Source organism: Semicossyphus pulcher, unplaced genomic scaffold, assembly GCF_022749685.1.
Source record: "Semicossyphus pulcher isolate SPU_LCO1_2020_fin unplaced genomic scaffold, fSemPul1.0.p SCAF_21, whole genome shotgun sequence".
In the NCBI taxonomy this organism is placed as follows: Eukaryota; Metazoa; Chordata; class Actinopteri; order Labriformes; family Labridae; genus Semicossyphus; species Semicossyphus pulcher.
The window spans coordinates 2,397,233-2,424,978 of record NW_027211695.1 but is presented as its reverse complement, the minus strand read 5'-3'; the positions used below and the strand labels follow the sequence as shown (position 1 = coordinate 2,424,978).

General features: G+C 44.0%; 1 protein-coding gene across 1 annotated transcript in view; it reads right to left on the bottom strand.

Moving 5' to 3' along the window:
* The window catches only part of ablim2 (actin binding LIM protein family, member 2), a 72,860-nt gene that overhangs the window by 35,249 nt on the left and 9,865 nt on the right, over nucleotides 1-27,746 (bottom strand). The window contains exons 2-6 of the mRNA XM_069672328.1: nucleotides 23,395-23,562; nucleotides 5,972-6,155; nucleotides 3,455-3,567; nucleotides 3,095-3,221; nucleotides 1,247-1,340 (exon numbers count right to left, since the gene is read on the bottom strand). Coding sequence (XP_069528429.1) covers nucleotides 1,247-1,340; nucleotides 3,095-3,221; nucleotides 3,455-3,567; nucleotides 5,972-6,155; nucleotides 23,395-23,562 — 686 coding nt within the window. The remainder of the gene's footprint in view (nucleotides 1-1,246; nucleotides 1,341-3,094; nucleotides 3,222-3,454; nucleotides 3,568-5,971; nucleotides 6,156-23,394; nucleotides 23,563-27,746) is intronic.

Below are 27,746 nucleotides of genomic sequence, written 5' to 3'. Positions count from 1 at the left end.
AGGAGTGAGGTAATGACAGAGGAACAGAGGTAAGGAAAAAGTGGCCTCAAGCAAACAAACACAAGACCACTCTGCCACTCCCTGCTCTGAACACACACACACGACCAAAACACACACACACTTTATAGGTACAGGTGCTTTTAGTCCTGCTCGACTGACTTACAGCTGAAGTACTCGTACAAAACAGCAGGAAATGGAAGGGAAAAATGTCTCGCTGCTCGCCTGACTCTGAAACCTGATAGGTGTTTATGAGAGGAGAGAATATGAGAGGCCGTCATGTGATGAAAGAAAAGAGAGAAAGTGAGAGAGAGAGGGATTGTTGTTTGTCCTGATAATGCTGCTCTGTTGTTGGGAGGTCACGGCGATAGCTTCCAAACCCCCTTGTCTAGCAGCTTTCTTCCTCTCCTCCTCCTCCTCCTCCTCTCATCCCTCCCTACGCCCTGGGAGAGTATCCCGTATCCCACCCCTCCATCTCTGCAGAACAACAGGCTGCTTCACTAAAGCCACATTCCTCTGCAGCGGATTTCTACCTGCCTCTGCATCAATCCTGTCAGCATGCCGCTCTCTCTGTTCTTATTGTGCAAAATGTTCTGTAGGTTACATTGCATTGCTGTGTTTATGATCCATCTGCCGGTATGAATTTAGACTTTGCTTCCCACATGACTTGTTCGGTGTACAGTGCATCTGTCTCTTTCTCTCTGTCACTGTACCTCGCAAAAAAGCTCACAGATGGAATCAGGTCATACTCAAGCACACACACATGGCCTCAGAGGATGAGACCAACGATGTCAGTAATTTGTAGAGCAGGAGGTTCTGTGTAAGAACGTTGAACCTGCTCAAGGGTGCAAGAGAAGGAAAGGTAACGAGGAGAGATGCCATGAGTGTGCAGCAGAGAGGGAGGTCAAACCCATTAGCCCACAGCCACAAAAAAGATACGTTGTGCTGAATAGGTGAGCAAATCCTGGACGCCTGGTTAGTCTCCGTGGACCAGCGTGCAGCAGAGACTCAAATCAGCCCCGTCATTTAGCTACCAATGACGTCAGAGCTGAAAAAGTACGACGGATCTGTACATACACAGGTGTGCTGGAAGCATCCGTCATGTTTCTGCATTAGCAGTAAAAAGACCTGATGAAACTTTAATGATCACTTTGGGGAAACGGGGTCACGTCCGGGATCTCTTAAGTGGAAATACAAGAAGAAGACTGCATAATATAAAACAACAGGATGCAGAGAAGGACAGTATTACCTCCAGGACTTTTCCAGTGATGTACTTCTTGCAGCTCTCACACTGGATGCCGAACATGGCGTGGTAGTCCATCTCACAGAAGGGGATTCCATCCCTGATTGGACGACACAGGACGAGTCAGCACATCAGAGGCAGCAGAGACACTTCACACGACACAGGTGGCAATGCATGAACATGTAAGTATATTCTGTCTTTATATTGAACAAATCAGTTCTGAAAGATGTAAAAGCACACATTGGTTTCCTTGACAATCTGAGCAGCATCTATTTTCCTTATTTCTTATAATATTCCTCTTACTTTGTTGATTTACTGTACAAGAAGCTTGCCGCAAAGAATGCGACAAAATGCTAAATACATGGCTAAATGCAAGAATACTTCTCTCCCCCAAATCTAAAGGAAGTGCTGCTGGCTTTGGGTTGTAATTAGCTCAGTTACTTTAAATATGGATCGCAATAGGATCCACCTTCACCACCACCAGCCCCGACCTCAACAGGGTTAATTTCGTAAATGAAAATTATGGCGATACATGTTCGTCAGTGACCTTTTTCCCATTACGAAGACAAGACGTTGACGAGCTAAAAGTAGATCTTTGATAATAGAAACTCTTGACGACGCGTACATTTCGTTTTCGTTAACTAGAACGTGGGTTTCCCCCACGGTGTGTCTAATTTGTTTGTCAAAAAACAAGCAATTAATTCCTGCATCTGGTTGAGGGGCGTGCAGATCCACCTGAACGGAGCCGACCCAGCCATACAGGTGATGATGTCCCAAAGCAGCAGCTTAACAACATGATGGCATCCACGCTAGACGGAGGGCTGTACTACGAAGTAAGTTCAACATACTCAGGCTTTATTTAAGTAAGCTGGCTCGACAAAGACTCGAGCACCAGTTAGAGATAACAGGTATCACAAAGGTGGTTATAAACTTTCTCTGTTAACTCAGGCTTTCTGCTTCAGGCTCTGTGCGCGCTCACAGACAAAAGGGATGTTTTACACGACATGAAAAGGAGCAATCATCGTCTGTCTGCTTCAGTCAGACTGTTTAAATGAGAAGTGACGATGAATATTTAAAAGGTTTTATGGCAGAAGCCAACACTGCTGCTGCAAATAAGGCAAGAGAGGACTGTACAGCATGTGCTACTATGACTGCACGGCTTCGTTCTGTTTCTTTACATGCGTACGGTTGTGTTCTAGAAGTTTCTATAAGCACATAATAACCTCAGCTGAGGATCTATATTACCCATGGAGAACATCGTCAGCACATAATTAATGAAAGGACGCAGCTTTACAGCCGGTTTCAATTCGTTTAAAGAGAGAAAATGTTTCGACTAAAGTGTAAAATTGGACTGAAACGTTTTGAGTTTTCGTCGACTAAATCTAGACTAATAAACATTAAAGACTAAATCTAATATAGCCCTGGACCTCACGCTCATTGAACACCTTTTGGAGGAGTAAGACCATCGATTGTGAGCCAGGCCTGCTCCTCCAGCATCACTGGACAAATGGGCTGAAGTGTCCATAAACCCCCTCCAAGACAAATAAATGTAATGTGTTCAAAACTTTGAGACTTTGTAATTAGCTGAAGGCACAATCTGTCTTACAGAATACAGGGAGGCAAATCAGGAACAGGAAATGAGGTGTTGTTACCAAAGTATCTTCACCACCAGGAGCCCCTTTTTATTTTCTTTTTGGGTGAATCAAATCAAACCTCTGTGGGTAAAGACTTCAGGTTTATTGACCGTCTGATAACTGCGTAAAATGAAGAACCACTTGCCATAGAGGTTATATTACATGACTATAAATGGAGCAGTATAGTGACGTCAGTATTTCCTAATGCAGCCTGACTTACTTGCTGATGTACTCCGCATTGAGCACCTTGTTGCAGACTTTGCACTTGAAGCAGCCCAGGTGCCAGTGCTTGTCCAGCGCTACCAGAGACTGTTCGTTCTTGAACTCCTTCCCGCAGCCGCAGCAGTCTGAGCAGCACACAAAGACATGACGGCACATTTGATGAGAAATCATTTAGAAGTTCACTTCCCTCTGCTTCAGTACTTTGCTATTATTCAGCAGGAGAACATTTTGGTTTCCTGAGAGTGGCCCGACAATTTAAGAAAGTGCCAATTTGAGGAGGAGGGCGGGAAATATAACGAGCAGTGAGACAGCAGGCTGCATGATTTATGCTGGAGACAGACGTAAATAAATCACTGACTGTGGACAGCCTGTATGGGTGCCGGGCTGTTGGCAGGGAGAGGCTGGGTACACTTTTGGCAGATACACTCCTTCCCGTTAAATGTCACTCTGTCGCCGGCTGGAAACGGCTGCCTGCAAACAAACAAGGAAAGGACAGAAGATCAGATTAGGGCATAGACTGATGTGCATCTAAAGATTACAGATGTATTGTTTGCCTCCGAAACAGGATTATGACCATCATGAATAGAACTCTTTCATGTGACTCAGCAGGTTTTTAAGTGAGGAAGCAGACGGATCAGAAAGATTAATATACTGATGATCACAAAGAAGGAGCTTTTACTGAACATTCACTTGTGATATGACTCAGAATGGGATTATCTTTTTGTTTGCGTCTCAACCAAATGAACATGCAAACAATAGCATTTAATGTTCAGCTCTTAGCACACATCCCGCTGAGCATTTTTCCGTTTAAAAGACGACTATGGCCACCGAAAAGACTTTAACTGGTTCAAAAGTGAAACACTTCTCTCCGACAATTTGAGACGGGGATTAAACGTTCATGTTTAGACTAGATTGCAGGACATCTGCTTGTGTCACATTCTTCATCACACATTCACACACATATTAACGACAAGCTTCTGTTGCATCTCACAGACCCCGTTCAGACCTGGTATCAACCCGTGATCAGATCACAAGTGGACAGGCTTAACTACAGGTGTGAACACGCATTCACATCCGATCACTCAGGCCAGATACTTGATGAAGATGGACAGGAAATGTTGGGAGTAGAGAGCAGGGGATGACATGCACCAAATGATCGACAGACCGGGAGTCAAACCTGCCATCAGTGCGACGAGGACTGCAGCCTCTGTACATGGGGCGCCTGCTCTACCAACCGAGCTAAACCAGCGGCCACATACGTCTTCAATCCATCCTGGGTGTGTTCACACCTGTAGTTAAGGCAGACCACTTGTGATCCGATCACGAAAACCACATGTTGATACCAGGTCTGAACGGGGCCATATATACTGTATTTAGCGACTCAAATGATTGTGGGCGTCGGTTAAGCTCAGCAGTTAAATCGCGCATCCCACTTGCAGAGGCCGCAGCAGGTTCGACTCCCACCCTCGACCCCTTGCCGCATCCCCACTCTCTCTTCCCCTGTTTCCGATGCTATCCACTGTTCTCTCTCTCTGAATAAAGGTATAACTGAGCAGTGCATCACAATCAACAATGAGAAAATGATTGCCTACGAGTTGACTTGGATTCGATCTCTGCGTTCAGGAGGACAGAGGCTTCCTGAGTGAGGACTGCTGTGGTTCTGCCTCTCTGGTCGGGATTTTGTGTTGTTGATTTTGTTGGTCGTAAGTTAATGATTTAGTAGTTTGTGTGTCCTTTAATAAATCCTGTGTATTTGGGTGTTTTAAGGTGTTTTACGTGGTTATTTTTGGGTCAGATTGTGAGTAGTTGTTGACCCAATCGGGCTGCCTGAGGGTGGGGAATGACAGAAAAGAAGTTGGAGCTGGAGAGGAGTTAGGGGTTAGCAAAAAAACAAGCTAATGCACTAGCTTGCACCAGACCTGGAGACTATGTCCACTACTTTTATACGTTGAATTATCAATACATTCTGTATTATTGCAGGTGAATTGTAAAGCAGAAAGTACCTGCAGGCAAGAGACTCACACGTGAAGACAGACCGAGAAACCCAGACAGTGAGAGTGAAAAACAGAGCTGGATTACGATTGATGAATTATTGATGATCAATACAGCTCTGCGACTACCACACACACACACACACACACACACACACACACACACACAGCAGCGTCTGAAGCAGTACTTTCGCTCTTTCTCTCGGCTCTATTTTTATATCCTGCACAATAAGCCTGTGTGTTATGCCACCACAAAAGAGATATTTGTTGTGAGAGGAGAAAAGGAGTGTGGATAAACACGTTACGAACCCTCAAAGGCCTCTCTGGAACATTCTGATCTCAGGTTCAGTAAAGGGATCACGGTTATGGACAAACACACGCATAGGAAACCCGCACCCAGTTCAAAAGGCAGTTAACACTAGCTGGGGGAATGGGCTAAGTGGCCCGCACTGATTGACTACGCACTCAGAATTCCTGCCTGAGAGAGGCTTGCATTACTTTCCGAGGCCTGACACACAGCACGGGTCCCTCACTCCCACACGCACACAAACACAGATACATCACTGACTGAAGTGAGTTAAAAACAACAGCAGGGTTATGGAAAAGATTTTTGCTTGATTTAAAACAAGGGATCTTAAAAATGTCCCCTTTTGGCTCATTGGTCCCCTGTTGAACACTGTTGTGAACACTAAAGTCCCCTTTTGGATAGGTAGATGAGTTCACACACACATTCACGTTGTCAGTAAAAGCAGGCAGATGGCTGGGAACAGGTGACGATGACTTGCAGGGACATTCATGTGCTTTCCTATGTTGATGTACGTATGTGTATTATAGTTGTATACACTGGCATCTACACCTCAGGAGCCCAGATCCCTGTATCTTACTTGCAGGAGGCGCAGACGAAGCAGCGGGGGTGGTAGGTCTTGCCCAGGGCGGACACCACCTCCCCCTCGATGAAGTCCTGGCAGCTGAAGCAGCGAGTGCCGTACATTCGCTGGTAGTCCAGAGTGCAGATGTATTCACCCTGCCGCACGAAGAAGCCTCCCTGGGCCAGTTCAACACCACATACTGCGGGATGGGGAGGGGGGAATTGGGACAGGAAAGGATGGACCAAAGAGAGGATAAAGAAGAGACACAATTAGATAAAAATGTATGCCTGAATACATGAATCACCTGCTAAACAACAGCATGTTTACAATGTCATTATAAGCATGTTAGCATACTGGAGTTAGCATTTAGCTGTACCTGAGTACAAATAAAATAATATTATACATCATATTATGATTTAGGGCTGCACAGTGGTGCAGTGGTTAGCGCAGCTAGAAGGTTCCTGGTTTGAACCCCTGTTCGGAAGTAGTGGGCCTTTCTGTGTGGAGTCTGCATGTTCTTCCCGTGCATGCGTGGGTTCCCTCCGGGTACTCCGGCTTCCTCCCACAGTCCAAAGACATGCTCGTTAGGTTCATCGATGATTCTAAAATTGTTGGCGTGAATGTGTACCCCGCCTCTCGCCCAATGACAGCCGGGTAGGGCTCCATCCCTTCCGTGACCCTGAGCAGGATAAGCGGTGTACATAATGGATGGATGGATGCTCTGGACGCTGTGTATCATGGAGCATTGAGCTTCATCACTAATTTTAAAGCCCTCACTCATCACAGTTTGCTGTATGCACGTGTTGGATGGTCTGCTTTGTCCACATGTAGAGTAAAACACTGGCATATTCTTTTCATAGTCTATTTCAGGTATGCTACCTTCGAATGCATTACAGGAACTGGTCTCATTGGACGCTTTTAAGGTCATTTTGAATATCTTGGAGGCAGAAACATCTGGCTGTCGATGCTCTGCCTGATATATTTATGATTCTGGTCGACTCTGACAGATATTTCCCGTCTTTTATTGTGTTGTAGTCATGTTTCTATGTATGGCTGCTCATTGTTTGCCCAAACTGTGCTGCTGCCCGTCTTGAACAGGTCACGTTGTGTTGCAATTAACTCCATCTTACTTTACTACAGTATAAAACACACATCACGCACAAACACACACCTATTTATAGACATTTGTTTGTAGAAGTAGTAAAAAGAAGAGACGGTTTTGTGTTGAGCAGATCCAGTCGGACTCGTCTGATTGTTTTCCTGAACTTGCTTTAAGAGCCAATAACATCACGCTGTTAGAATGGGTGTGTTATTAACACGCGCACGTGTGTGTGTGTGTGTGTGTGTGTAAAGGCTGGACTGTGTCTATTTGTCTGGCTCTTAACAATACATGACAGGAACTCCAAATCACCCTCTCCTCTCGTACACACACAATGATTACACTGTTACCGTGGCAACGGCATGACATCACTGACCGGCCACACCCTGAGGGGGGAACACTCGCTTTATTTTTCCACTCCTTTAGTAAAAACAATACCCCTCCGTTCTTTCCCGTCTGTTCTTTCCTTTTGTAGGAGCTGACGGGGAAGATAAATGAGGGAATGTTTTCGCTGGTTGGTGTTATACGATGGGACGGCTCAGTGAACTTCCATGCACACACACACACACACACTGTCTCAACCTGGCAGTGATGTGTTAAAGTATGAGGTAAGACACATTGGTGTCATCTAGGTGAGGTCACACAGTAACACATGCATCCTTGCAGGAATGTGAGACGGTATGAGGTGACACAAGTACAAAACGTGGATTAAATCACACACACCCTCAACACACATCCTACAGAATGGTGACACACCCAGGAACGGTTGCAGAGTGGGGTTCTTCCTCTATGTAGGGCCAAAGCTCGAAGAATTAAATACAAAGTTCAAGCCAACAGAACCAACTTTCAAGGGTTGTCAAAAAAGTTATTTCACGTAGTAGGACAGCTTCAGATAGACTGAAAATATGGGGAAGAACCAATCGACCAAAGCTGAATCCAAGCCAATGTGGCGAGGAATCAGCCGCTGTGTAGGGGCCGTGTGCGCTGCCAAAATGAGCTACCAGGTTCCTGGGATGTCTCCAAACCGCTCTCCACACGGTGCTTTTTCAGAGACTGCATCCTTCGAAGGATGCGGTCTGGTTGGATGAGTCATTCGTGGCCTGTGCAGACGCTAAGGCCGACCTGAAATCAGACGGTCTGGTCTACGGAGGATTTCCTGTTTGCGTCACCAGCTGTTCCCGCCCTTAACCGCGCGTCACCAGCCGCGGCTCCTGTCACATAGCAACAGGTAGCTAGAGGGCTAATTAGCTATTATAACTAATGTCACGTGACTTAACTTATTAGCTTAAAGAGAATTTGTGTCAAAGCCCCTTTTGTTGTTGACGGATAGATGGATGGATGGATAGGATCCTTCGCTGCCCAGGAAAAGGAGGGCGCATTTATCAGCCGTATCTGAAGGAGCCTTCTAAACTGAAGGATGCAGCACCTGAACTAGGACACAGCTAAAAGGAATGGTAAAGAAAAATTCCCAGAATGCTCTGCAACCTGAATCAGGGTGATTTATTTAACTCTCTTTACTTTTTACACATTGAGTTCTTCTTTTTCTTTTGGTATAGAGGCACTCTCTTGTTGTGAAGTTGTGAGATAAGCTGATGCATGCAGGGATTAAAGGAATTTAAAAGGGAGTGAGAGGACATACAGCACACTCATGGTGGAGATTTAAGGTTTACAACATTCTGATGTTTCCTTCCCAAACAGAAACCTCAACATTTTCCTACTTGTTGCGTAACAATCCAACTCTCCCACCCTTTAATCCCCTTTGACTGATACGTTGGACAACCTTTATGTCGTATTTGCACTTTCGCTTCTTTATCAAGCCCTTACAGGACACGCTAATAAAACGACCACAACAATACAAGCAGGACTGTTTTCTCAGGAAGTGGACAACATACTTTCCAGTGGCTGCTGCCGGCTCTCTTACATCCGGTTCAGATGTCTGGCAACCTGTCAACAGTGAGATAATGACCGGGGCTGATGAACACCAGGAACCGGGAAAGGACGGATGGATGGATGAGTGGGTGGTTGAATGGATGGATGAGTGGGTGGTTGAATGGATGGATGAGATGCATAAATAAACCCAGAAAGAGGAGATTCCCAACTGCTCTTTTGCTATTTAAGAGTCAAAATCAGAATTTGGCACCAACATTCAGCAAGTTTTTTACGGGGAAGCATTCTTTACAGCGCCATTCCTTTAACGTGGTTCACTATAAAACATTTTCCCAATCATTCTAAGACATAAAGTCATAAAATCTATTTCTGATACTAAATACAGGCCTTCAGATAACACTGTGGCTGGACCAGGGTGGATCTTGAATGGAGTGTTGTAGTTTTCAGCATGTATCTGAGCTAATGTGTGCAGCCTTTGCAACAAAGCCATGGTCTTACACACTTTGAGTGCTGTGAGACTTGGTTTCCTCCAGACTACCTGAAGTTGCATCTTGAAGCTTCAAAGTGGAGTTCATGAAATCCCTGAACAATGTCAAAATTACAGTGATTGACTTCTAAATCTCAAATGCCATGAGACATTGCTTTAAAGACTTCATGACTTTTTCCAGACTTTTTCCAGACTTAAGATTTGACTTGAACCAGACCGTCCCCATGAGACTTGTCTTGAGTTGTATCTTGACTCGGAACTTGACTTGGACTCAAAAGGGATGACACTAAACCTGAGGCATGCTCGGAGACCCACGACTTGAGTTGAGACATGCACTGCCAGACATAAGAATAGACTTTTAACCGTCTAGAATGATTTGAGGGTTACTTTGAAAGACTTTAGATTGATCCTAGATTTTGTTTTTAAGAGTATTTCTTGGCCTTCTTTATTGGATTGTACAGTGAGGAGTGACGAGATATGGCAAGAGAGTGGGGATGACATGCACCAAAGGGCCACAAGTTGGGGTCCAACACACGGCCGATGCTTCAGACTTTGCCTCGGTACATGGGGCGTCTGCTCTACCGACTGGGCTACACTTGAACTTGTCTCTGATACTTTGAAACTTGACGTACACTACACTTAAATTTGACTTAAAGAAGATACTTGATCAGGACTTGGCACTGAAAGACGAGAGATTTGACTCATCTTAAATGAGTTGGGACTTGTCTTTGGTGTGCGTTGAGAGACCTAAAACTGGACTTAAGACTTTAGAGTCGTGTAATTGTCTTGAGTGATTTGGGACCTACTTAAAAGACTTTAGACTGTACTTGTCAGAAATGACTTGGGACTTGACTCGACTCTTTCTGATAGACTTGAGACTTGACCTCAGAATTTATATTAAGCTGAACATGAATGATATCAGACTTTTTCAGACTCTAGAGTTGATTTGAACTTAACTGGAAAGACTAGAAACTTGTCTTGAATGACTTGATACTTAGCTGGGACCCGCCTCGAAGGACTGAACTTCCCAGACTCCACTGGTAGACCTAGGCTTTGACTTGAGACTTCTTTGACAGACCTAAGGCTTGTCAAAAACTTCAGACTACACTCATTTGCTCTGACTTGTTTCAGATGACTTGAGAATCAGTCTTGCCCCAAAGTAATAGAAAACAGCTGTTATCTATAAAATGATCCAGAGACCTGCAGGAGATGGAGACAGAAATCCTCGCCCAGACGCCTGAGTGCAGCTTCCTGTCAGCTCGTTTAAAATCCCCTGTATATTTATACCTGCGCTGCCAGTTGGCACTTAGACTCCTCTTCTTACTGTATTATAAGTCAGTTGTTTAAGCAGCTCAGCAGCAGAGTCCATAGGAGCAGGGGTTGGTGCCTATTCATCATTTATGGCACCAAAGCACCCAGAAAGCATCCTTTTAACAGTGATGGCCAACCGAAGCATTTGATACGACTGTAACAGGCAGGCCAACTTCAAATGCAGATCAAACGTTGAGAGCTTGGAGCATTACATATGTGAGAGGAAGACGAAAGATGCTCTTCCAGTTTCCTCCCTCACTGCTAATGGCAACAGTCAAAGCTGCCTCCTCTCATCCCTTTCTCTTTGCTCTCTTCCCTCCATCTTTCCCTAATCCCTTATTAATGTGTTAACAGGCAGTGGGAGGTCGAGGAAAGGAAGCAACCGGATGTGGATGTCGGGAAATCGAGGGTAATGGAGCGGGGAGTGACGTTCACTTTCATGTTTGCTCTGACAGAAACAACAGGTCAGCAACCGAGTGAAAAGTGGGATTCTCTACCTGGTATGTATTCTTTCTCTACTCCTTGTGATGAACCCTAACCTTTTCTAGTCTGTAGAATGGAGTCAAACTGAAACTAAATTAAATCTGCGTTAAAAAAAAACATTAAACCATGGGTTAGTACTCCCTATGTTACTCTGTGACGCCATACATTTCAAACTCTTTGACAGGTTGAAATCAGAGTTACAGGACTATCTGATGTTCTTACAGTCTCGTCATAAGCCGTCAAAACTGCCAGAGAGTCGGCCAACGCTTCTCTTCCTTCTGCTGTGACTCTGTGTTAATGGGAGCACCACAGCACTGAATCGGCTCTTTTTAAAGTTTGTTTTTTAGTTTCCCGCTAAAACGCCACAGCCCTCAGTCTCTACAACCGCTACTCGACTGTCTCCAGGTATTACAAGCTAGCTTCCACTTCCCAAGTAAAATATAAACCTATAAGCAACGTGGATTCACTCAAATGACTTGTTATAAATGGGAAAAGTGCATCGATAGTTGGGTTTACACGCACACTTTTTTGTCTTTCTCATTGAAGATTTCATGGGGTGTGATCCATTACGATCTGGTGTTTACTGCCGTGACAAGCGCACATTCGGTTCTGCATGTTTGAAATCAGGTCAAGATGGAGATCTATAGTCTGTTCAGCGCAGTAGTCTGCCATGACACCAACGTATCAGCCATCAATGTATCGGCTGTATCCAGCCGTCCGATAATATTACGCTCTCTTAATGTTTGAATTGAAAGCATGCTCTCCGAGGTTGTCCAGTTCAACTTAGATGCCGCCATTCTTTGAAACGACACGTTGACATCAAGACGGAGGGCATGCGCAGAAGGCTGCAGTCAGGATGTAATCGGGTCAAATCGTTCACATGGTGCAATTTTTCATTTGATTGGTGTATGAAAAGGTTTAAACCCGACACCCAGGGGTGGTGGACTGGGGGGAAAAGGGGTAGTAAGTACAGAGGGCCCAAATAATGAATAGCTGTCAGTGAGGGCAGGGGTCTATGGAGGATGCATGTGTACGGGGCCTATCATTTTGTCCCCTGCCTACACCCAATTCAGCTGAATGTTATGCTCAAGCAGAGATTCCATCATTTTGAAACCATTCCATCTCCATGACAACAGAGGGTGTGTGTCTGTGTGTGTGTGTGTGTGTTCCCTTTGCACTGGGGCCGCTGGTTTGGATGAGATCATGATGCAGCTAATTAGTCGTTTTGTCCTGAGATTCAGCCGCGGAGAACAGAATGTGTCAGGCTGCCTCACACGCCTGCAGGAAGACAGAACTTCCAGGAATCACGGGGGAGTTTGACCTTTTGAACTCTGGGCGATGTGTGTGTTTTTGTGGGTTCTTTGAGAGCACATCCCAGTAACATGAAGATGTAACTCCAGAACCAGGAGAAGAAGCGTCCCTTTAAGTCGACTTCTACATTATAAAAGTGCTAACAGGAGTGCTAGCGCCTCTCAGGTTGCCATAATAAAGCAATGTAAAGGTTACACCGCTGTAGGAACCTGATTACGACACTTTCCAAGGCTGAAAGGCAGATTGCTTCACAGGAAACTGATTACTTCCATCTCTGAAGGCTTATCTCATACGCTGTGAAGACACTTACATAATGTGAATGTACTCAAACGGGCTCTCGGAGGAATTCAGCGTGTTGTTGAATCTGCTTCCTCCGCACTGGAGGATCACAGAGTCAAGTCTGTTCTGCTTTCACTTCACTTCAGCACGAGGAGTAACCGAGGGGGTTACACGCTTGAATGGATGGATGTGCAACACATTTGCTCTGTTGTGATTTGTAAATAAAATATGTAGCATCTGTTTTACTCGTGTAAAAAAAAAGGTCCGAGGGATTAAAGGAGTGGATTCAGTGGTTTGGACGGGATGCGAGTGATGTAACTGAAACTAGAGCTGGGTATAAAACCTTAATACTTTTGTGAGCAGCCCAAATGTGCATCTGGCACCAAGTATCCAAAACTAGCTTGCAGCTAGCAATGACTGGCTTAGCAGATTCGTAGTCTTATATATTTACTTTTAGATTACATGAAAATTGGATTTAAAGCTGCAGTAATCTTTATTTTTATAAGAACCATAAATCAAATTAGTAGGTTTAATGTGCTATGAAGACTTTATTGTGACTTAAGGCTCATTGTTTTAGCTTTACGTTGAAGTTTGAACTGTTTTTGTTCATTCTTGCTGTTTAATTCTGGAAGCTGTTCGAGCAAAAAGGATCTCTGATAAACCCCAGGTTAAATATCCTGCAGAGCACCAAACAACAGACAAACTAAGCATGAACGTCCAACAAACGTTTTGCAGCTGTAGGTATTTTTCTCAGCGGGCGACTACACTGAATATAAGAACAAACGTAGCCAACATGATGTAACTTACTGGTTACTGCGGACTGCCGTTTTTAAGCCTTTATTTGGGCATTTTGAAAATCTACATGTTGGATTTATGGAGGCAGAGGCGACCATATACTAGATCTGAAAACATTAAAACATGCAGTACACTAATCAGGATCAAAATTTTTTTTGTGATGATTATGATTCTGTAAGGTAAGAGGGGCAGGTGTTAATAAGCTTCAGCTTCTGCCTACGCCCTCTCGGTTTAGTACGAAGAATTTTGATGGTGCTTTTATTTTCTATCTTGTTTTGTCTATTGAAAATAAACCAAAATAAAAAATAGAAAAAAATTATATTTGGACTATATTGTGTAGCTGTAAAGAATAGCAAAGGCTAAGTCATCAGCTAAACTAGTGCTAGCTTAATTAGCAAGGTGTGTCAGTAATTTATGACTGTTAAATTGATGCCAATTTGGTGAGCAAAAACTGATTCAAACAAATAAACGACTCCTCAGAGAGTCTTTTACCCCAGACTAAAGCACACCCTGCTTTAATGACTATTTATTTTATTTAAGTGGGAGCATAGTTGACAAAATGAACATTGCGCTGTATTGAAGAAGGCCTAAAACCGGTTATTAAAACCATAAACTCAACAGGAAAATGTTAATTAAGGTCATAAATCAAGCAAGAAGTAGGCTCCTTTTCTCATCAGACTTTAATTTAAAAGATTTTGCAAGAAAAAAATAAAGAAAAGGTTTAAAAAATGTTGTTCTCCTAAAATATGAACCCCCCTAAAACACAGCTATCTTATGTATTGTGTGTGTAAGTAAGCTGCTCAGTCCAGCTCTCCACTCAGGTCGAGAATAAAGGACACAGCACCCAACAAATGAATTGAATTTGCATGTCATACACCGCCAGACAGACATAATTAAGCCTAATCCATTCAGCAGCCCTGAGCGCTGTCCAGCGTTTCCAACACGACACCTCCACACATATCATTTACAGCCATGTTCTGCTGTCATAAAATACATATGTGATATGTCCTCTCATGAGCGTGACCTTGACTCGGCCTCATGTTTCACAATGTGTGCACTTATGTGTGAGCGCGGGCAGAGTTAAATATACATTCTGAATGTGGCACCTTGACTGCACCTCATGTTTTACAATGACTCACCATCCCTGCCTCTGTGACCTTGACTTCGCCGTTTAAAGCCTGCTGGTATCGATCACGACAGCTTCGGACCGAAAGGAACTAAACCCAAGGTTGATCCTTCTGACAGGTCAATTGACTCATAGCGGTCCAGACTCCCTCTGCACTGGCATCGAGCTGGCGTCTAGGGAGGTAAGAGGCAGGGGAGGTCTGTCTACTGTCTAAAAAACAGGGCTGCACTACATCTCATAACACTGTTATTGTTGGCTTTACTTTTTAAATGTGTATTTACATGTGTTGTTCTTTATTACAGACTGGATTGAGACAAGTTTAAACAATTTATCCAGATTACAGAACCACCTTTTTAGGAGGTAAACCAAAACATGAGCGCACCAAAGAGAGCAGAGATGTAGAATCAGACCAAATTAGATACTCAGTTTGCTCTTGCTCTAACTAATAGTTACAAATGTTAATGTAAGAGTTGTGATATCTGAAGCCCTTTATAAGCTGCTGTTCCGCCGTGCCGGCTCCGCTCCTTTTCGCCTCTGTTACTACGTCTGATGCCGGCCCAGAGGCGGAGCGAGTTCGCCCCACCATTCCGCCTCTTTGCTCTTTACATCGAAGACGAAACACAACAGAGGTGTGATAATCGCACCTTGAAATGGCAGTGTATAAGAGGCTTGAGTGGTGACTTACATTTGTTGTTATAAACCTTGGGTGCTGGCCAACCATGCAGAAGGATTCCACAAATCCTCACCATTTTACCGCAGACACATTCACTGATGAATGTTTTGTGTTTGCATCACCAATGTGGCCAAAGCTATGAAATTGTGACCCAGGTTGAGTAAGACATTTATTTTTATTATCTATATTTAAATGGGATTTCCGTTATTTTAAAATCTGGGCTCTTTTTCACATTTGCACATTTGGTTTGCATGACTCACTGGTTAAAAGCACAGACTGTAATGGCTGCAATGTAAACATTTGGGGCAAATGCGCATGATTATAATACTTCCTAAAAGTGTTTTAATTGCCACTGACAGGCTCTGATTTTTCTTACAGAAAGGATCCCAACAGAGACAGACCTGTTTGTTGAAAATGAAGGTGTTTTTTAATCAGCAGCAGCTGCTACATTGCTCATTTAAAGCCACCAGACACACTGACGAAAACAGTGTTTATAACTTAGAAGAACATTGGTGTTTAATTTGTTTGTTCGTGTCGAGTCTTCCGGCTTTCAGAGATCGAGATAATGGCTGTAAATGCTTTCAAAAAGCATCTTACTATTTAAAAAAGGTCTATCTCTGTAGCCATGACGGTGGCAGAAACAGGACCTCACCGCCTCCAAGGATTACGTTGCAGCCATTACAGCCCAACAGCACAAAACTGTTTGTACCTGTTAGTAATTCAGGGCTTAGAAAGATGCACATTTTCTTCCAGTAAATGTAATGTGCACAGACAGGTTGTCACTAAACCTCCCTCAGCCAAAAAAGCTACTTAACTGTGCAAAGGCTTCCCACTAAAGCCACAGTTTGATTGACAGGTGGAACATCACATCAAATATTCTCGAAACTTTATAAAACATATGTCCTCACCCCGACACATGCATGATGTGGCATGTTTCTAAAGGTTACCCTTTGACTGTGTATGTGACCTTTCCTTTCCCTCCGCACACGTGCGTGTGAGGTCAGCACATTGGGCCCAATGACGACCGAACGCGCTCATAGACTCCCCCCGTGGCTGTGTTCAGGTCAGCCCGCTTCCAAGAACGAGACAATCCAATAGCCAACACCCTGCTGAGAACATCACAACCATCTGCTATTATAGCACCACTGATCCCAGCACTGGGGCTTCAGCATGTGGCCAGCAGCGTGTATTTAGTGAGCTCACTTCCAGGAAGAGATGCAGTCAGGCGACGGGGTTGTGCAAAAACAATGCAATCCATAAATCTGTCAGAAGAGAATGAAGGTAAGCAACAATATTCTGTAGCGTCAATTCTAGACCTTGAAACAGCAGCACACACAACAAATGTAAGTCAGAGTCAACTTCTGATTACTCAGAGAACTCTAAAGACTTTTCATGCATGTTGGCACAAAGGGTGGAGCTTCACATTTAAGGTTTGAGAGTCTGAACACCATTCCTGAGGTGTATACAGGGGCTAAAGTCCTCCACGCAGGAGGTTCGACACACATCCTCCACTTTCTTCTCCCAATATTTCCTGTCTCTTTTCAGCTGTCCTTTAAATGAAGGAAAAAATGGACCAAAAAAAAAAGTGAAGATGTGGAGGCAGGGATCGTCGATGGGAGTCTGACACTGGATTGGAGTTTGCGCTCCGTCACAGACACGCACATAATCGTTGCTGTCGTGCTGATACAGTGAAAAGTGAGTATTTCAAATACACTGGCATTGGATGTAAACATTCCTCGGGTTTGCGGAGTCATTACATATCGACATTCTTACCTGGTGATTGGCTGTGAAGACCATGTGAAAGGTGAGGGGACCGTAAGTTGACTAATAAGGCATCTGTTCAACCAGGGCTGGGAATTCATTGACCTTACAATAACTACAGCTACAATATAGTTGCTATGTGAGAGGCTGACATATAGCCTTCGGCTCTGACGCCAGTGTAGACGTGCTTTAAACCTGCAGTGTTTCTAATTGTAGGGTGAATTCAAGTTGCACATTTCTTATCAGTTTTTCAATCTTATAATTCTTCTGTCCTCTCCAGCTCCTTTTGTCCAAATATCGTCACCTCTGGTTTAAAAAAAACTACCAGACTTGAGGTTGCAAAACGATGGCTAACAAAACCAAGGTTACGTCACACTGCTTAGGTCCAATTCTTGTATAAAAGAAGGGGGTTAACTCCAGTGGTGCTCCATTGATAATGAGTTGAAAGGATGCTAAAGTTATACATATTAAAAAACATAACTAATCCATGCCACAAAGTCACAGTCTGGTGAAGCTCAGTTTAAAGATCCACTTTTAGAGCTTTTAATCGATTCTCACATCACCGTCTTCAATCAGCAAAAAGAGGCGGAAAGGTGTGGTCACATGATTTGCTATATAAGATCTATTCAGGGCTGGTGTGGCATTGGGAAGGACTGGGTGTCCATGGAGTGCCAATCAATGCTGTAAATGGTTATGGCCTGATGTTGTGAGGCAGCTTCAGCTGCTTCCGAAGGTCTCAGCGTTTCATCGATGTAGTGTTGGACGTGCCATGAAGCACATTTGATGGCAGATTGATATCTTAAACTTTCAACAGTCAAACTTCGTCTCAAGGAAAAGTTGTTGTTTTGGGTCAGGGGTCAAGACGTGCATGTGTCACTGAGAAGCATTCTAGCTCGGTGGACTGCACCTTCTTTCTGAATCAAACTGTGGAGTGCAATAAAAGACAGCACTCCTGTGTTTGTGAGGGCGTGTTGTGTGTGCGGTTTGTGAATGACAAACTGAAGGAGTCTTCGTCTGTTGATCAGTGTTCCTGAAGGCTGCTCTGTTTTCGGGTGTGACCACATATTTTCACATTGCAGTATTCCCCCCTGTATATAAATGCTATTCTGATGATGTGATGGTTCGTCGTGAAAGCAGAAACAGATTAGGGATGAAAGTCTGCCTGTTTTTGTTTTGCCCGGTGGTTTTTTGTTCTGCAGCTTTCTTGATGGTGTCAGCTGAGAGGCGTCAAAGGAGCAGACATAACAGGATACACAGAGACAGGCCCGCTTGGTACCTAAATAAAACACTTCCTGCACCACAAAGTCCGCTGTTGACGGAAACCGCCAAAAAAACAGCAATTAGTGCTCATCAGGTGCCCCGGAGCTTCAGGCTGCAGCGTGGCAATTGTTTTAAGTATGTGGATGTTGACAGTCGTGTTAAAGAAAGTTAAACTGACTGGGAAATTTAAACACCTACGCTTCTGTGACAATCTGCTGATCGAGACCATGTGATGCGATTATACAGCCTCTCAGGGGCTGTGTTTCAGATGGTTTTGCACCCTTGAACAGTTTGGTCCACATTGCTATGATTTGCGCTCGAATCAATGCTACCACTTCTCATACTGCATGTACCACATATGAGCGGTTTTATGTTGTTATTCATTTCTTTTGTACGAGTTAAGGGACTGAAATGAAGACTGATGCCTCTACAGAAGCAAACAAGACCATCAGTGACAACATTTGTCATATCTTTAGAGTTATTTTTAATGCCGGGGGGGTCGGTGTCAGACGAGGCAATTAACTCTGTAAGATAAGATAAGATAATCTTTTATTGATCCCCAGGGGGAGATTTGGGCCGCCAAATCTGCCTTTTTTCTAGATTGTTCCAGGGCAAAGATTGACAGCGAGTGAAATGTTTGATTGTTAAAAGAAAGCAGGATGAGATCTGTTTGATATTCTTACACATACACGACAAGATCAGTGAAGAGAGAGGAGGTTCCACAGGGGGCGCCAAAATCAACTAAAACCAAAAGTTCTTCACAGGAGCTTTAAGAAATAAAGTGGTGATGAGCCATTACTAAAAACTTTTAGGATATCTCTCCAATTACATAATTGGAAAAACAAGCGTGCAAAACAAGCACGCAACGCTGCTGCCGTCACAGATCACGTCGGCGGGATGATGGAGGCAGACGCTCTGTTACACGAGGCGGCTTATAAGCGAGACTTTTCCTGTTATCAGCAGCACCTCGCCCCAGTGCTGGTTACCACCATGACCTCTTAAAAGGACCGTTAACGGAGCGGACGTGCTGTGGCATGTTTACTTTAAGCGGCTACACGTGCGGCGTGCACAGGCCGTGAGGTTGTGTGTGCCGACAGGAAGTACACCGTTAGAAATGATGATGACATACCGTGTAAAAACTTAACTGCAGCTCAAGTGTATTTGTATTTATTTTATAAAGAAATTTGGCCCTCCATCTGATCTCTCTGCTTTTATATATATATTGCAGAACAAAGAACAACTGGTTTAGCTCAGTTGGAGCGGGCGCCCCATGTGTAGAGGCTGCAGTCCTTGACGCGCTGATCGCAGGCTCGACTCCCGGTCTGCCGATCATTTGGCGCGTGTCACTCCCCACTCCCTCCTCCCCACATTTCCTGTCTCTCTTCAGCTGTCCTCTACAATAAAGGCAAAGAAATAATCTTTAAAAAAGAGCCTTTATATATATATGAAGACAGATTTGTATTTACCCAAATTACCACAAGCAGTGAGTCATGGGTGCCCTCATCTCACTTTAGCCCCGGGGCACTGCAGCAGGTCAATCCAGCCATGTTCAAACAGTATGTCTTTAAAACACTGAGGCTGTGATTACAACCAGCTTCCGTGACATCCGGCCAATGTTAAAGAGGCTAACATTAACTCACATTAATCCATTGCTTCTCTCAGGCTCGGTGTTAATCACACACATGGCTACAGCTGAGCGTTGACGGTTCCTCACTTCGGACCTGGCTCTGTTAGCATGCTGGCTAGCGCCCAGGCGGGTTGTAATTGGCACTAACACGGCGATAAAGTCAGAGGTCACGGGTTTGATTCTCTTCCAGGTTAATCATGGCAGCTTGGATAGAGTGCAGCTGGTCGGAGGTGAGGTGAGGAAGATTTTATTATCATGTGAAATAAAGAATGTGCTAAAAACAACACTCACATCTGAGTGAGCAGAACACCGTGTTGCACTTGGCTGCTGGCACCGAGTCATGTGTCTCTTCATGTCTTTGATGTTGCAGAGAGAGAAACCTAAACCGCTGTCAGCCTGCTGCGGTTTGATTCCTGTGAATCCACATCTGGATGTCCTAATAGAGAACTGCCCACCCAACCCTCGGCACATTTAATAACACAAATTAACTGGTAATTCAATTGATGCCGTCATTTCTTAGATTTATGGACAGCAGGAGTAGCCAGGCATTCTCTGCGTGAGCTGGGCGGACTTAATGGCGCTGTTACTCATCCGACGATTGCATCTACATGGTATTAATGCACCTCCCGAGTGCCTGACATTAAATTAGCTTCCTAATTAAGCCTTAAGCCAAACAGCCTCACCCTGTGACGAACACATGCTCTCCGTCCCTCTAATCACCGCATCCAGTTAGTGCAGAATTATGACTTTCAAGTGTTAACATCCGACGAACTTGATTGAGTGATTTGGAAGTGTGACCCGAGGCGTGTAATCATCACGATTTGCTCTTTCAGACATAAAAGCCCCTCTGCTCAATCAGTGAGGCGTGGGCGTCTCACTGATTACATGCAGCATGACATCAAACCGAACGAGCTGTGTGAAAGTGATTTTCTATGACTCAGGCTTCTTAAATAAACAGTCACCAATCGATAAAAAGAAGGAGAAGTCGGGTTATTGTTGGCATGCTCTCCTGCCACAGGGGTTTTATGATGCCAACGCTGAAGGAGATGCCAAAGATCAAAGATCCAAAGGCTACAGAAAGTATACTGGCTTATGGTATTTTTAAACCGAGGACTTTTTCTTAACATCTTTTAGGCGACTAAAAGCCACTAAAAGTTTGCTTGAGTAGATTGCTTTAGCCCCCAGTTGCAATTGCCGTAATATAATCCCTGCAACAAATTGCACTCTGTCAAAGTGCGTCCATTAAAAGTGCTTGTTTTTGTAGCTGTTATTGTAACGGCCTTACATCATTATGGGTGGGGTCCCTCCCAACAGACCACAAACAGCTAGAACATCCCTCTCCTAATGAACCAATCATCCTGCTGCAGTCAGACGTTACACCTGTCCTCCTCTCTGCTGCTGTCAGTTTGTCACTTCAGCGTGGATCGTCGCGCCCCTCCTCCACCCCAGTCACCTCCAATCCATTCTTCAGTGTCCAGTTTCAGCTCTTCAGAAGTCCAGCTCCTCATCACATCCTGCATACATTCATCCTTCCACCACCACCAGTGTCCAGCCTCCAGGTATTCCAACCCTATCCTGCTCTCGGCCTCACTCTTGAATACATGAAGACATCATGACGGGGTCTAATCACCAAAGACTTTGCACATTTCTAATCTTTCCAGACTTGGAAAATAAATGAGTCTTCCTTCATAATGAAGTCTCCCCTGATTGAAAAATGTCAACACAAGAATACTAACTAACTGGTTGAGGCAGCTTCTGGTGGCTTTTAAGAGAGCAACAGATGTTTCTGGTTTCAGACAATCATCTCTGAAGGGATCGCTTATAGTTGAGCTGAAACTGCATTTCCAGAGTATCTAGCTTCCGTATCGTGACGTATTTTCCGAGTGAAACAGGACGTGCAGGCGGGACATATCATTAGAGGGATTTGATTTGATCGTTGATAAGTGGGCGTAGACAGACGTTCTCCACAGCGCAGTAGCTAGCTAACTGACCGAGCGTTCTTGGTGCTCTGCGGCTAAATGTTGCAGATTGATTGGTTGAAACTGGTTGGTTCTAGCCTACGTAAGCACACAGGATATTTTTTTTTAACAGGAAGAAAAAATGATCGCTATTTATGTCGCTCTGTAATATGCATGTTTTTTGCGTCCATGTTTTATAATAATGCAGCACCATGTGGTATCATTTAGTCCATATATTTATTAACATCATGTTGGTTTTGTTTTATATCTTGTATTGCTAGCCTCTGTGTTGCATGTCTAAATTGATTTTAATAACTTTATAATATTAATTTTATATTATGTTTTTTAGTTTGTTTGGTGACTCAAAACATCAACAACAGATACATAGCCTCTTGGCTAACTCTGGCACACTTACAGCAATGTTCCTGAATGCGCACTGTCCACGATAAATAACAATAAACTAAAAAATAAATAAGTAAATAAATAAATATTTGTCGGACACGTGAAAATACAACCTGAGCCTGTCAGTGGTAAAAAATAAAAGCACTGGACTTAAATTGATCTGCCGTGTTTGGTCGTTACAACTCGATACAACGAATAAAATCAAGACCACGATTAAAAATAAGTTACAGGAAAAACTATGAGAAATGTTTGTAAGAAAGTGGAATTATTCTATATTGACATGTCATCACTAATGCATCATGGGTGTGGACATGTTGTTCACAGAGCTCAAGATGGAGGAGGAGGAGGTGTGTTGTGGGACGCACAGACAGGGAGTCTGCTGGTCAGCGTGTGATAACAGGCGATAAACTCTGGGAAGCCGTCAACACTGTAGCGACCCCACTGGTCGCCAAGCAACCGGAGTGTGTTGACAACAACAGCAGGCCGACACGAGGCTCGTGCTGAGAGTCTGGGCTGGGAGGGGCGCAAACACACACGCTCCTATAAAGTTCAGTCACATGTAACGAGAAAAAATACATCCCACACCTAACCACAAGAACACACACATAAAACACACACATTCTGACACTTACAGACCAGAAATACACACACGCACACACACTGGCCTCGTCTCCAACAAACATTTATACACGAATGAAACAAAACGACTCTATAAATCAATTTATCAATCGCCAGTCAGTCACAGGGCTGACACACAGAGACAGACAACCTTTGACCTCACAGTCACACCTACAGGCACTTTTAGAGTCAACAATGAACCAAGCATGTCTTTGAACTGTGGCTGGCGTACGTGGAGAAGCTGTGGAGAACATAGTCCACACAGAAAGCCCCCCCCCCAAGCCAAAACTGAGATTGTCAAAGTTGTTGGTTTTGGATCGACAGTGTGAAGTCACAGACATGACACCTGGCCGTTACATACCTTTACAGACGAAGCACTTGATGTGGAAGTGTTTGTTCTGGACCCGGAGCGCCTCCCCTTTGCAGGGCTTCCCACAGTTCTGACACGGGATCGGTCCTCCTCCTCCCCCCGACTTCTGCTTCTGCTTCTGCTGCTCCAGAGGGCTGTGGACAGCCTGCTGCTGAAACACTGCAGGAGACACGGAAACAGGGAGAGTTTAGGTGCTGTTCTGATATATTCAGGACAATGTTGTAAGGGAGATGATAGATACACAAGTCTGGCATCGTCAGACCAATTATAAGAGTGACTGCAACAGGCATCTAAACATTTTAATGCAACATAGAATACTTTCTAGTTCATTTTATACAGATGCAATTGCAGATTCAGAACATCTGCGGCGGCTACCTCAACAGCGATACTTTGTCAATCATCATATCAAACTTGCCACATGACAAATGACAAATGCATGTAATTGGCCTGACCTGAATCAGGTCGGCTGGAAATCTGTCTGAACAAGGAATATCTGCCAGAGCAAATATAACACGACCTCTTAGATTTCTCCGTTTGCTGACTAAAACAATCACAAATAACAAACTGACATTAAAGGGGGGTATTATGCTAATTTCAAGCTTCATATTTCACTCTGTGATACCTGTGGAGTAGCTTCGCATCATTTACAGTTGAAGAAATTTTTCTCACATTGGTGCTCTGTACAGGCCCTCATACAGCCCCTGCCTGAAACGACACAGTCAGCTCTGTCCCTTTAAGAAACCCCGCCCCTACAAGCCCACTTTCTTCTGATTGGCCAGCTCTCTGAAGCCTGCTGAGGGGTGTAGAAAAAACAGTGTGAAACCTGGCATTCACAGCAGCCCGCAGACTGAGCTGAGAAGCCTGGGGATTACTCCAACATACTTTTACCTACAGATTTGAAACTTGGCCCACGTTTAGTCTGAACATCCAACACTGTAAAATCATGTCATGAAAATACTGAATAATTATTCACCAATACAGCTTGTAGATTGCTGTCATCCAAAAATATCATCAACCCATTTTATTGACCTCTTTATTTAAACAAAGTGTGTTTGTCCCAGTTGGATTTGAAGCTTCAACTGCCATCCTTTAACTTCAACAAACACACAAGTCTCACTTTCATGCAGTGTCACCTTTTCATTGGAATAAAACAGTCCAGAAATATCCCAGTCATCACTGTTTCTCTTTACTTCTTTTGGATCACAAATACACACAAAAACGTACCTCGTTTTTTACATTAATGTTTTAGAAACTTATCATAACGCTAACCCTCTAATGGAAACCCATGCTACCCTAATGTTAGCCTTTAAACCAGTCCTGTATTCTATATTTTATGGGTTATGGTTTGACGGCCAGCTTTCGTCCCTATAAAGAAGTTGATTGCCCGGTATGTGTTGGGAACCAGCTTATGTCCCCATAAGGTTTGTATGTCCCCACGATGCCAGTGAGAAAATGGTGACACCCACACATATGCTAGAAAGCCTACAGAGTCCAAACAAACACTAATGTTGGAAGAAAATCACAACAATCACTTCACATGCATTACGCTCCTTTGTTACACACAGGCAGGTTTTTGTGCCAAGAAAAATGATGTCAACAAACACAACAGAACATCCCTGAGGCGACTGCAATGATGCAAGAAGATAGAGACCGAGTGACACAATGAGAGCCTGGCGTCTCCATCCAAACACCCTTGTCTGTTTGTATCATAACCCCGGCAGAATATGTCCACATACTGATCAGCCTTCCAGTACTGACGGGGATATCAGCTGAATAAAGGCCCTTTGTGTTCTCAGGAAACATCGGTGTCGTCAGACCGGTTTCATCAGGCCTCCATGGTTACCGGTAATTGGGCTTTGAAAGGGGACTTCATCGAATGAATTGATTTGGAGAAAGACGTGGCGAGAGAAGGATGGTATAATAGCTGTGATCCAAACAGAGCTGCTCCCTGGAAACCTACCAAGAACCTCCTTTCTGGTGGACATTATCCTTCTTTCAGTTTTGCACCATTCATTGGGTGTTTATTGGGTGTTTTACTGGCGCAATATTTTGACTAACTCAAAGCTACGATGTGTTTTATTCCATAAGGTGGAAAAATAAAAAGCAGATTTAGACACCCTAACATTTTCCTTTCCTTTAAAGTTAACAGGAACTTCATTTAGACTTGAGAAAACGGCCCGATGGTCCAACAATGTCACATGACATCGTAATTGCAGGAAGCTCTGCACGTAAACTGAAATAGTTCCAGCACACAACTCCCCGTATACAACGTTTGGAATTTTTACACTTTGGTCAATCAATAAAGACACAACTAGGGCTGCCACGGTGCTCAATTGTTCTTGCCGTGGTGAAACACTCACGCCCCCTTGTGGTTCGGCAGTTAACCGCCGCCCCAGCCCGCTGCAGGAGTATGTTTTATTTCACTACACCCCAGACGGTAAAACATCATTAACATAAGTGAACACAGCATGAGCGGTGGAACAGAGGATTTATAAACCACTATTAAGTTCGTATCCTTGTTGAAATGAAATCTGTGGTGTCGGGCTTGTTGTTGTTGTAGCGGCTAAACAAGCATGTCGCGAGACTGCACACGGGCTCGTCTGTGCAGAGGGTTGAAACAGTGGTTGTTCTGACAGCTAGATTTCCTTTGCTGATTACTGTGATTTTTAAGACGACTTTGTTGTTCATAATGTGTCTTTATTTATGGGAAAGACGAGGTGCTTCCCTGGGACGCATGGTTAGGGAGTTTACTGCGTTCCCTTAGATGTTAGGATGCAGGGATCGCAGTTGGCGTCACATAACCGCGGTATTGCCGTCATGTGGTTACCGTGACAGCCCAAGATACAACATGCTAATTAGTCAGAGTTTGAGATTTTGGGAGGCTTATCTTTAAACTTTCTTCAGAATCATTCAAGCTGATTCCCCATGATTGGCCTTAAACTTTTAAATCAAGTCACTAATTAAGAAAATTGTTGCTTCATTGTCCCCAAGAAGCAAGTTGCGTTGGGCAATTCTTCTACATACAGCTGCTTCACTTTTCTCAGAATTTAAATTATTATTATTTACTAAAAAAATGATCCGATAGTACGCCAAGACATAATGACAAATACATTCTACAATAAAAGGACGCCTTAATTATGCACAACCCCCGGTGTGATTGAATGGACTTGGAAGCTATAAAAACAATACGGGTATTTCATATGAAACTGACTAATTGTAAACAAGCAAATTACTACAAAGGCAGTTAGAAGCATTTGTAAACTGAAACTTGACATGAGAGTAAAAACAGCCACCAGTCTATCCAAACCTACAGGAGCAACACATTCTTCAGTAAGTTTTACAAGGACCTCTCACCCGCCGTGGTGAACAAAGTCATTTTATAGCATTGTAGAGTGGTTGTCTGTGTGTCCAAGACAAACACAGCCTCCCAGACCTCCTTGGATCTCTGAAGGATGATAACCTTCCATCATTTTATTTGGCCAGGCCTCATGCCATAGTTTTTAAAGTCTGAATAACAAATCAGAGTTTTATCCACAGTGTAAAAACGGGGATACTGAACATTCATGCGGTCAGCAAATACAATCAAAATATCTCCAGGAAAGATTCTTCATGAAGCTTTCTTTGGATGACACCTACGTCCACAAAGCTTCTTTCATTGACTCAGATTACAGCCTGATCCCTTACTTGAAAATGTGCTGACTTCCATATTGAACAAAGACAGGAATAGGGATTTTGGACAACCTTGTCCAGTCTATTGTCGGTAGGCGGTGGGGCTTTATTGAAGCTACTTGTGTTGAGCGTACATGTGAGCACGCTAACCAATAAAGACAAGAATTTAGGAGGGGAAAGTTTCAAGTTCTCGTAAAAGGTCTGAGACGGAGTTGATTGCAACCATCTGGGAAAGACAACAGTCCAGAAGCGAGAAAGGGTTCGGAGGAGGGTATACGGCAGGGGTTGGTAGTTCCAGGGGAGTCGGGAGGGGTTCTGCCTCCTGATCTAACCCAAAGAGCATTGCTGCACCCTTGCACCTGTTGGGGTGGATCCAGTGTCTTTACTTCCTCTTCAAACAGCAAATAGAGCGGAGGGCGGGGAATAGGAGGGGGCAGGAGATGATCTTTGGGGTCAGATATAAATCCAGCATGTTGTTGCAGACATTCAGGCTGCCAGTAAGCGAGGCACTAGTAGTGGTCTGTGATAGGGGTCCAATAATCTGTCAGTGGGAGAGCAGTGAGTGTCTTGCTGTTTATATTTAATACAGTTGGCTGACAAAATGAATAATAGTGATCCGCTCAATCCTCGTTAAACTGCTCCTCTTTCATGTCTTTCTTCGGGGCACATTTGTG